Below are 12,023 nucleotides of genomic sequence, written 5' to 3'. Positions count from 1 at the left end.
AAAGCTCAGCTAAGCACCTGGCTCATGGCAACAGCTTGGATGGTTCAGCTTCAATGTTTGTCTCACCGTGTGCAGAACTCCCCATCTTTAAAACCCCATCCAGCACCTTACTGGGTTTATCCTGAACAGTAACAAAGATGGTGCTTGAATACAAACACCCAGAGAGACAAGTAACTCAAAACTCAAAAGATTTATTGTATTAATTGTAAAATCAGTAAAAGAATCACAGTGAAAACAAGACATGTGAAAATCCAAATCAGAAGTGAAAATTGAAATACAATTTTTCAGCTTACTAGAGTAAAAATATCAGTGCTTGAAAACAAAAACAAACAGCAGAAGTAGTTAAATGTATCACTCAGTTCAGGTCATTCAATAATTCTGACCAACATCCATACAGAAGAGAAGCATTAAAGAGAAAATCCTTTAAATCTCACACAATTTTAACTCAAATTAAATGTTTATGACAGTGAACAGTCACATCAATATTGATGATTTAGAAATGAAATACATCCAGTGTATATATGAGAAAGCCAAATAAAAAGCGAAGCAGTCAGCTCTGATAACTTCTCTTGTACAGCCACAGCTAAAGTGAACATCTATCTTCTTATAAACAAAATATTAATAATTTTTCCAAATCAATGATTTGATTTTAATGATTTTCTTTTATTTAAAACTGATATTCTGTCATATTTTAATTTATGTTCTAAATGTGTGTGGTGTGTATTAATTTTTAAAGTGTTCTTTATAGGTAAAGAAAAAAAATCAGACCAGTAATCATAGATAATGGCATTTACTCAAACCAGCCACAAATAAAATATAACGCTTGTAGATAAATCCGGTTTGTCACTTAGCCCTTTACCAAATAAATTATGTCCTGTCAACACAAAATAATATAAATAAGACATTTTGTGCTTTCTAATATTTCAGTCCTTAATGAATTGCTAACATTCACTCAAATTTAGAAAATAAAAAATCTAACAAAAAACGAAGATTAAAATAAGGCAAATTTGTGATGTATGTGATGTGTACCTTTGGCGAATTTCTCATTTTCCCGTTTCTGGCCAAGATTCACTTTGATACTCTCTAACAAGCTTGCAGCCAGTCAGTCAAACAGAATTTCGGTGTTTTTAGGAAGAGCAGGCGGTTTTTGTTTCAGAATCAGCAGAAAGGAGTGTTTGCTCAACCAGCTCGGCATTGGATTACAAAACAGAAGGCGTTTCTGTCTACTGAATGAACTCATGGGCAGTGTGTCAACAAGTACTGTGCACTTCAGTGATAAATGTGCTCTTATCAGTGTAAGCTTTATAGGAGTCACATGCTGACGGGGATCAAGGAGACCAGCGAACGCAGGCCCGGATGTGCTGTCTAATTCGGCTGTCTCTCACCCTTTACCCACCCCTGTTGCTTGTCATGTGTTTCTTTGGTGTATTAAGAGTTTTTTCATGTGCAGAGGTGTTTTTTTCTGTTCTCAAACTGATCTCTCTGTTGGAGCTCAGTCTGGGGGGAGTTATTTTTTTTCTCCTTATCTTTCCTCATGTGGTGCATTTTCCATTGTTATACCTCTCTGACCTGTCTTCCCCATGTGATGTTTTGTGTAATGTATGTATGGTCGGAGGGTAAGATGGCGCCACCATTGCATGCAATAGGTCGGAGGCCTTATGAAATTTCCCCTTGTGGGACTAATAAAGGTATATCAAATCAAATCAAAGAGCAGGCCTGAGCTGAAACCAAAATTTTAGACTGTTCATTGTGAGTGAACAGCCACTAGTGTACATTCTGTTACATCACTAAACCTGTTAAATTAAAACAAAGAAATCCACACGCAAACCAGGAATGGTGTCCTCAGACATTAGTCTTTCATGAGCCAGGGCTCATGTTTCATCACCACATGCAAATACACACACAGGCATAACTAGAGAAAGAAAGCGAGTGTGAGACAACTGAAAAGAAAATCTGCAGCAAACAGCAATTAGAGCTGACTTCTGAATGCTCGTACCATTTTGGAGGAAAATCCCAGGTGGCAAAATACGGATATGTTTAGCTTTTATACAATATTAAAACATATTTCAATCTAAGAGTACAACAGCCAGTGGCTCTACCCACTTTCATATTTGCAAAAGGTTAATGTAAATATGTAAACACGACAGGCGACTAAATCAGCTATCGCTCTCACACACCAGTCCCACTGTAACTTAACTTTAGAAACTTTAGGCATAGTCTGGTGAATTGGTCTCTCCTTACTCTAAGGAGTTACATTTTATTTTACTGTGATTATTGTATATAAAAAACGAATAAATCCTTTAACAGTCAAAGGACAGACAAAGGAAAAACAGGCTTTTCTGGCAGCATCTGGCTTCTTTTTTAAAAAAGGTAAACAAAGAAGAGAACCGTTTACATTTTTTTTTCCAGAAGGGTCCCACACAGCTCAGTGAGAGTGGGTTAGATGATTTGGCAATAAAGAAGTGGCAGAGGCTTTCAAGGTATGGGTCAAAAGTAACATTTTCTGCCATCTAACATTTCTATATAAAATAATTTAGGACATGCTATTTTCCTGCATTAATTTGTGTGGTTTTCAACCTCTTCTGAAGAAAAACCATCACCACCTTTTACACAATTTGTGCAGGGTGGATTAAAATAAATGTATATCAGAGAGATGGAGAACTAAAAACACGTGCGTCTACAAGCTGGAACGTAGACATATATCAATCTAATCCCTTGATAGTTTTCAATGCAAATCACCAAACCAACATTCACTGAGTAATTTGTTAAGATTTCTAAAGAGTCTAGAAGATGGTAAAAAAAAGCAAAACCCAGGAAGGAGAAACCAGATTAAAGTGAACCTTGCAGTCAGAAGTTCTTCTTCTTCTTCTGTTAGAGGAGCTTGGGCCTGGATGGGTTAGCTCTGACTGAGGAATAAGCCCCAATGTGACTGATGAGGTTGGGTTCTACACTATGGGACCTCTGCCCAGGGACTGTCCTGGCCATTTGATACAGAACAATGTCTTTAGCATGCCCTTTGTAGCAGAATGAACTGTCTAGATACTCAGCCACCCTTAATGAGGCATTGCCAGGGAACAACATGGCTGGGGTGCAGCACTCGGTAGCTGGCGAGACGGCATACAGCTGTGGGGAAATTCTCCGGACTTCTAGAAGGTAATGCCGCCCCAACAACTCTGCAGCGGTCATAAAGTATAGAGTGAAAAAGAGGAGATGGGTAGCGGACAGGGTGAACGAGAAAGAACAAGGGTTCCAGTAAGGAAAGCTGAGGAGGAGAGCCGTTGCGCCAACCAATCCCAGCCCCACCCACTCCAGAATGCGGTATGGCTCAGGGTTCCAGTAGCGTTGTAGCCTTTCAGGATGATATAGCTTGATGTAAAGAGTGTGAAGAGCAAACCTACGTGACAACAAATCCTTTATAACAATGAAAAAGTCATTTCTTGGCAAAGCATCATCTTCTAGAACGACAATATTTTTAGGCTTCACCAGCTCCCAGCCTCTGCGGAGACAAAAGACATAATCCCTCTTCTCCTTTTCAAAGGTATTAATTCGCTCCTGTATGCTCTGCTGCTCCTGAGGTGAACGCCGGACCACCCTGAAGTGGCTCTCCAGCACCTTGGCATCTTGGTTTTCCTGCGGGCCACTCTCCACATCACAGACCAGCACCTCCGCGCACTTGTGCTCCCCACAGCTTCCCACAATGTTACTCAGCTGCAGCATTACCTGGAGCAGGTAGTGGTAGTCCCGTGCCTCCTTCCGCCTGGCTGTTACCACAGTGACCAGCAGTTCAGGATGTTGAGTGAAGTTGTTGAATCTGGACGTTGCTGCAGTTGAAGAGCTCTGCCAGAAGTGCAGAGCCTCCTGACCTCGATCTAGGCTTTCCCGCAGCACCACTTCACTCATAGAATCGAGGTACATGGACTTAATGAAGTAGTAAGAGTACAGCAGACGATGGCAGCACAGCGGAAATATGACACAAAATGTGATGATGGACAGGGCGAAGGCTTGAGTGACTGTGCTGGACCATCGCAGGTACTGGCTCAAGAACACTTTCCATCGAGGCATTGGAGAATTTGTCATGTGACAAAATGACAAAAAAAAAAAAAAGTCAAAAAGAATCTGCCCTGGAGGATTTAGGTCAACATTTACAGTGTCCCAATATGATATAGCAGTCCACTAGCACTTACCACAGCAGTGAAACGTAATGACTGTGGCTGAATAAATGGCTGTGATGTGATAGCCTTGTGGAAAATGAGTCAGCTATTGGTTCTTCTTCTTGTCAACAGAGTGGTAACAGTTTCAGCTCAGTCCTTGTGATCTGTTTCTCCACTGATGTCTGTAGAGAGAGACAAGGTATTTCTCAGTTATAGTTTTCAGCTATCCTTTAGATCCTACATTAGAAAACTACTTGCTAGTGGTAGTTCATGTGGAAAGTTCGACACAAACTGGAAATGGAGCACAATAACATTCAAAGTAAAAAATTTGAAACCTTTTCAAATGTATTGCAGTGGTAAGCACAACGTTTTATTTTGAAGGCAAACATTCTCTTTTTCTAGTTTGTACCAGATTTTTGTTAAATATATTCTTTGCATATTTAATGATATAATACAAATAATGAACATGAATTTTCAAGGATAAATGTTTTCTTCTTTTTAAAAGGCATTACGTTATCAGATTATTCCATGATAAATCAGTGAGTGCATGCCACGTGAACCGCTTGGAATCAGCAATTTGTTTTTTTATGTTCACTTATACAGTGAAGGTATAGCAATTAGAGACACTGGCGCCACCGGGCCCTCTGACCACCACCAGTAGGCAACGGGTGAAGTGTCTTGCCCAAGGACACAATAACCGAGACTGTCCGAGCCGGGGCTCGAACCGGCAACCTTCCGATTACAAGGCAAACTCCCAACTCTTGAGCCACAATCACCCACAAGGCAGGCAACATTTTACCATCATATCATTACTGTATGATGTATAACTATAGACAGTACATGGGGCTGGTTGAAATATAGCTTGCTTAACCCTTGTGTTTTCCTCGGATCAAAAATGAGCCCAGGTTTATGGCAAAGAAGTGACTGAAGTGATTGTTTGTGAAATTGTTTGGGCGACCGTGGCTCAGGGGGTTGGGAATCGCACCTGTAACCGGAAGGTCGCCGGTTTGATCCCCGGGCTCTCTGTCCTGGTCGGTGTGTCCTTGGGCAAGACACTTTACCCTACTGGTGTTGGCCAGAGGGGCCGATGGCGCAATATGGCAGCCTCGCTTCTGTCAGTCTGCCCCAGGGCAGCTGTGGCTACAACCGTAGCTTGCCTCCACCAGTGAGTGAATGTGAGAGTGAATGAATAGTGCTTTGGGTGCCTTGAAAAGCGCTATATAAATCCAATCCATTATTCATGTTTTTAACATTTTTTATGCATATCAGTGTTAAGTTGATTTAAGATGGAATGATATATATGGGTTAGTGAAAGCATTTCACTGCAACAGAATGCTTGGTATTACACTATGAACTATATAGAAGGTTGTGTTTCCTGGCTTAATTTTAATTGTTCTCTTTCTGCCAACAAATTATTTCAACCTGAATAAATTGGTGAATAAAACCTTCAAATTCTTGTTTTGTCAGTTTGTAACGCTGGCCCATTTTTACTCCCTCCTTGCACTTTCTTAATCAAGCATTAGCAAACATGAATTTGAAAAAGATTTTATCCTTAAGGAATCACACCTAGACGTTGAGCCTGGTATAAAATATAGATGGAAAGGACATCTTTTAGACTGTTCTGACCACTTGGTGATATGACCCATTAAATCTACCCCAAAAGCGCTTTTGAAGATTTCTGAGCTGTCAGAAAACAAAGAAAACATCCATGAAATCAATGCTTGTTTCTGTTACTTCACACATACCTGGTATAAAGTTCTTATACAAATAAATAAATAACAGTCTTCTTAGATTTAGCTTATGTTATATGGAATGACCCTTAAAAATAACCCTAAATGCCAGAATGTTGACATTGCTCACACAGACCTAAGTAAAGTGAGAGAGGTATTGATTATACTGAACTCCTCCTTCACTGTGGTGGTGGATACAAAACCATTAGTTAATTTAAACATGTTAAAAATGTGAGTACCAAAATCACAGGTGGGAAGTAACAAAGTACAAATACTTATATAGAATTTTCAGGTATCTGTACATTACTTAAGTATTTATTTTTCTGACTTTTTACTTTTACTCCCTATATTTTTAAACAAATTTCTGTTGTTTTGTTTTGTTCAGCACAACTCCAGAAAGACCACAAGTTGCTGTTGTGCTACTTCAGCATCTAGCTAGCCATACAGAAGAGGAACAACAATAAAGGTGTAACATGTTGTGGCAGGTTATTTCCAATGCAACTATAAGCTCAACAAACATTAGCAAACGCTCAAACTGCTTGTAGCACAGTGTGTGTTGCTAGCTAAAGGTCCAACTGTTGTATTTCACAGAGAAAGAAAATAGCTAACTTCACTCAGAGATGGGGAAAGATAAGAAAGGCAGGAGAAGAAGAAGAGAGGTTAGATTTAAAGATAAGGACTGCTCAGTTCAGCTGGATAAACTGGAAATTTGAAACTAACATGCAAGTCCTCATGTTTTTAAGTCAGATAGGGTCAGTACATGTGACATTGCTTTTTTTTTTTTTTAATTGTGAAACATGCTGCACAACAAACTGAGGCAGACTAACTCGCATTTTGGGGTGGATTTCACCCAGTGATAGGGGTATAAAATCAGGCGATCTTGATTTTTAGCGATAATATTCTTGTTTGCTCTAATAAGGTTGCTCTGCAGGTTAGTGCTGGATAAACAGGTTAGCTTGCTGTACTGTGATGGATTTAAAGTAAAGAACAGTGTGTGACTGGTGCACAGTGGCTGCCTAGTAAAAAGTTAGTACAAGCGGTGTCCTGTCAGTGTTGAGGATGGAAATCAGCCAAGACAACTTATGAAACGTCTGCTGACATCTGGCTGAATTCAAGTGTGTACATCCACAAAGAGCAGCTGGTAGCTGATAACAGCCTGTACATTAAGAACATCTGCTGGAGCTCTCAACAGAAATTATTGTGAGTTGTGATTCTTTTCCCCACACTGAGCGATTACATCTGACTTTAGGAAATTATGATTCTAGAAATACTCCACGCATCTATGTGTTGCGATAACCCCCGTGACAAGACGGTAGCCCGAGTAAACGTTTGCTAACAGTAAGGAGCCAGCAATCAGGGAAACACTGAAATCTCCCGTAAAGGAAGTGTGGCTCACATAATATGCGCGTTCACGTCGCTATTTTTAGATAATAAACTATATCGCGCTTTAGTATTTACAAACTCCGCGCGTGTGCCAACAAAGCGGTGGACGCCAGTAAAGTAGATATAAACTCAAGAAATGTTACTGTGCTTTTTTCGCTGTGGTCGCTTTATTTTTTAAAAGTGAATAACAGATGACACCATACGGCAAGAAACACGGTCTGTGTTTAAACAGCACTCTCTCTAAGCTCTGGGTAACACCACGGATCAGTCAAAGTTAGTAAAAACACCCAACACAGGATTGTTTGCGCTTAACGTGCCAGATTAAATTCTGTTGCTCGCGCCGTCCCAGCGCTGTGAAATACGGATCAAAGATCACCGTCACGCCGCGTGAACCATCCGAGAATGAGGAGGGCCTCAATTCAGACATTCTGAGAGAAAACACGGCAGACAAATAAATAAATAACACTTACACTTACTTGCGGTCGATTTCCGTTCCTCGCTAACATGACCAAACATCACAGCAACCTCCCCTAAGATACGGCAAGTGACCCGCAGTAAAATACCGTATTACTGAGAACACAGTCGCAGAGGTGCATACTGCTCCTGATCAGCAGGTGGCGCCACCTGACACAAGAAATGCATACAGGAGGGGTCTTTTTTTCTGTTCTCACTAATGAAAGCTACCTTCCGCTTCTCCCTTTTTCACAACAGCAGAAAACTCTCAAAAACATTTTAAACACTTATCAGGGACACAGAGTTGAGTGTGATAATCATAATACTGCACACAATAAACACTGCAAAAGGAACAGCTCAGCCATAAGTGACACACACACACAAACAAATAAAAATATTTCATCCACTATTCAATGATTTAACAACATAAACTGAATCAGATTAAAACATACATGAACATCTTCACTTTTCTGCACTCCTTCCTGTTAAAGAGTAAACAAATTTCTTCTATACCACCAAAAGTTATTTATCATCTATTATCAAAGATTCCTTTATTGTCACCGTACAGGGAAACTGGCACAAGGTTTACATTTCAGAAGACTATTAGCTGAGTCTGCTGAAATGACACGTGGTGGAAGAACTTTTAAAAACCCTTACTTTAAGAAAAGTCGCAATGAAACAGTAATAAAACACGCTGCTATGCAAAAAGTGTAAAAAGTAAGAATATTTTTTCTGCAGAGAAATGTGTTAAATTGATTAATAGTACTGATGCATGTGTTTAAGGTTGAGCTCATTTAAAAACTTTATATTCTGTTTAATAAATATATATATATATTTATATATTAGGGGTGCAACGATACACAAAATTCACGGTTCGGTTCGGTTCGATACTTTGGTGTCACGGTTCGATATTTTTTCGATACAAAAAAATGTTCATGCATTTTTAATTTGTCATTTATTAAAATTATAAATATATATTTTAACTCAAAAGTACAGTTTTTAAATTTAACCCTAACCCTTGTGCGTGTTTTTTATTTTGACAGCGAATGCGCACCTGCGGACCACTTATGTGCAGCCCTGGTTATTTAGCTCGTCATATTGCAGCCACAGAAATTATTTTGTCCATGAAACCATAAAGCTGCACTTTCTTTTTGCCTTATAGTCTGATTTGTCATAACTTCTCCGTTTTGTGGTAAGCTTTTCTTTGGCTGTCACTTCTTCACCCTGACCTGTCTTATTTGGCTCAGCAGAACTGAAATGCTTTTACACGCTCACTCACATAAGCTCAGCGATTCTCTGCACGATCAACCTCTCACATGTTTAAGCTTGCTGCGGGAGATTTCACTTGTCATGTTTGCATAGTAAGCTAACGATTAATAAGACGATGTCAGAGGAATTGGTGCACAAATTATCATCACTCTCAGATCAGTGCTGTCGCTCTCTATACACAGTTCGCACGATTGCAAAGTGAAAGCAAAAAAACAAGCGCAAATTCAAACGCGACTTCAATATGTCACATATTGACAGTGGCTCACCGATGCCAATGACATAATTACCCAGCTACATTTCTGAAAGAATGCAAAAGCATTGACATATATTTTTCCTACAATAGCCCGACGGGCAGGGAAGAGATAGATTTTGGTAGCCCGACTGAAAAAATCGCTAGCTCCAGGACGTCGGGCTAGCGATATTGCAAGCCCTGTATCTGATTAAGGAATCACTCATCTTTGGAAAAGAGAGTTTATTACAGAGAAATGGCTCTTTCCAAAATAAAAGCTATACTATCCGCTTCTTCTGGGCTATATTCTCAGCAGCATAAGGAGAGTCATGTGCTAACAGCTGTCTAAATGGACTCGGCTAAAGTTAGTAGCATGCTTGCTTTTTTTTGTCTGCTTCCACTTGTCTTTGCACTAGGATGATGTCAGCGTAAATGTGCAGTCATATTCGTTGTGTTCCCACTAGTGCTTTCAGGTTAATCTCGTTGAAATGACCTTAACGCCACAACACGGCAAATCTCCGTTAACGAGCTACCGCTGATCGCTCTGTGCATGGGGCTAGACGGCAAACACGTTAACGAGCTAACTGCGCTAACACACTAGTTCACACCAATGTAATTGAGCATTGCATGGCACATCCAACATACTGTTTTACTTTAGTCCATGACTCGCTTACCTTCAGGGTCATACGTCACATGAAAACCAAAATAATTCCAAACGCCAGATCTGAATGAGGTTCAATTTGCCTGTTGCAAGTAGAGCTTAACTTCTGTCTCGCTAGCTTGCCCTGCGCTCTTCCTTCTGACTATGCTGTCTGTGTTGAGCGCTCAGTGGATCTGCGCTCGACAGTGCAGCCTAGGCGGAGTAGTCGAACACAGATTCACTGAGCGCTCAACACAGACAGCATCGTCAGAAGGAAAATTGATAAAATAAATTACAAATGTTGTATTGTTCGATACATATGCGTACCGAACCGAAAGCACTGTATCGAACGGTTCAATATCGATACGAATATCGTTGCACCCCTATTATATATATATAAAGTATCATATTCTATAAATGGTGTATTTTTAGTGGTTGCCCTGTGAGGACCACAAGTCTAAAGAAAAATAATTTTTAAAAAACCCCTAAAAACAGTTATTCATGAGCTCAGAAACACAAGCCTTGAGTGTGTGACATGGTTAACTGTCAATCTGCAGGGGATTAAAAATATTAATGAATAATAAAGATCGACTGTTGGCAAACAACTGTTACACCTGCACTTGGTCAACTTAGTAAATGGACTGGTTCTTATATGGCAGTTTTTTACTCCACCTGAGTACTCTAAGCATTGCCTCAATCATGCCTCAACCACATGCCTCACTCATCCATTCATGCAAGCACATTTTTCTATGCTTAAGTGTTTTCTATCTAACATTCACACATTTATACTCTGATGGATGCGTTAGAGACAACTTTGGTCCAGCATCTTGCCGATGGATATTTGGCATCTACACTGGAGCAGCGTGGGACTGAACCACCAAGTTTCCCATTAGTTCTTACCTACCTAATGAGCTACAGGTAGCCACTTACAAGTTTTGTTAGCCTGGGCATGAGAAGAGCTGCCATCTCATCAAGACTTGCTAGTGTAGTGTTATTAGCAATTTTCTTCACACTTCCATCCTCTTTACACTACACATGTTGCCCAAGGTGGTTAGTAAGAAATTATTTGAATTTATGTCTACCTACAGATTTGGCAAGTGCTGCTAGGTTATTTGTCAAGAAGCAGTTAAGGTAAACAGTAGGTAAATGATTTGTTAACAGTTTGTTAACCTTTAATGTTCATTCCTATGTGTTCAGTGACAGATTCTGTATGTAAGTCTCAGTTGACAGAGATCCACCAGCTTACAGGAAGAAGAGTGAGGTAACACCAGCATAGTGACTCTTTGCTCATTATGCCATGGCATGCTAGACACTGCCAAGCCTAGCCTAGGAAAGATTCCCTTAATGACTCCACGCCTGTAAGACACATGCTGGGCTGCTTTACTGGTTTTTAACAGCCTGGAAATGAAAACCTACTGTTTAAACGCAATATTGCAAAAGAGCTTTCAAGGAAGGAGGAGGTCCAAGTCACTGACTCACAAAACAATCAGGTTTACAGACTAAAAACTGTGATCTCATTTCTTTTGGGAAGGGCCAATCCCTGATTGTGATCAAATGTGCCACTCCTTAAATCCAGTTAAACTACATAAAGATGAAGGGATCAAGGAACGCAAAAAACAAATTTTTCAAACGGTGTTGCAGTTAATCTCAGCAGGGAATGAAATCCTGCTAGCTACTATGACCTCCACAAATAGTGACTGAATTTTCATTTAAAATCAGCAAGAAAAAGAATCATTGAGAGATGCAAGAATCTTAGAAAGAGAACGGTCTTTCACTGCAGAAGGATGGACTCCAGTTTAAAGGCAGTTTCATGTTCATTCTGTTCAAACACTGCTTTGTACAGGAAGCCAATTCTACCAAACTTAATGTAGACATAGGGATTGCCTATTGTTTAAGTATTTACTGGATTTTATTATTTATCTCCTGCATCGTGACAGACAAACAAACTATCCACAGTGGATTCTGCATCTCGATGACTGGACTATGCAAGAATTGTAGTTTAATTACAAATTTTCTAACTACGTGTTGAATATGAATAGAGAAAGACAGTCAGCTGTCGGGCCACAGGTCTACCTGGGGGTAGACTGGGTGTTTTGGTTGCTGGCCTGCTTCTGTGGGGGTTGTGGTCTGGGGTGGCTCGGGCCTCTCAGTTGCATGGTGGGCACTCC

At 40.1% G+C, this 12,023-nt stretch overlaps 1 protein-coding gene across 2 annotated transcripts; it reads right to left on the bottom strand.

The window, feature by feature from the left end:
- Nucleotides 1-2,405: 2,405 nt before the first annotated feature.
- pgap4 (post-GPI attachment to proteins GalNAc transferase 4) lies at nt 2,406-7,874 on the bottom strand. 2 transcript variants are annotated; one of them, XM_040004216.1, is made up of 2 exons: nt 7,741-7,874; nt 2,406-4,333 (listed from the first exon to the last, which is right to left on the bottom strand). In XM_040004216.1, the coding sequence occupies exon 2, from the start codon at nt 4,075-4,077 to the stop codon at nt 2,872-2,874; it is 1,206 nt and encodes a 401-aa protein (XP_039860150.1). In that variant the 5' UTR covers nt 4,078-4,333; nt 7,741-7,874; the 3' UTR covers nt 2,406-2,871. The 2 variants fall into 2 exon arrangements, with proteins under 2 accessions (XP_039860150.1, XP_039860149.1); XM_040004215.1 differs by having other exon boundaries at nt 7,735-7,867.
- Between the last annotated feature and the right edge of the window lie 4,149 nt (nt 7,875-12,023).

This window comes from Simochromis diagramma, unplaced genomic scaffold (genome assembly GCF_900408965.1).
Source record: "Simochromis diagramma unplaced genomic scaffold, fSimDia1.1 OVJJ01000565.1, whole genome shotgun sequence".
NCBI lineage: Eukaryota > Metazoa > Chordata > Actinopteri > Cichliformes > Cichlidae > Simochromis > Simochromis diagramma.
Note: the sequence above shows the minus strand (reverse complement) of the source record. Positions and strands in the feature narration are given on the sequence as shown.

Coding starts and splice junctions, on each gene's coding strand:
- pgap4 (XM_040004216.1), bottom strand. CDS start 4,077: ATGACAAATTCTCCAATGCCTCGATGGAAAGTGTTCTTGAGCCAGTAC.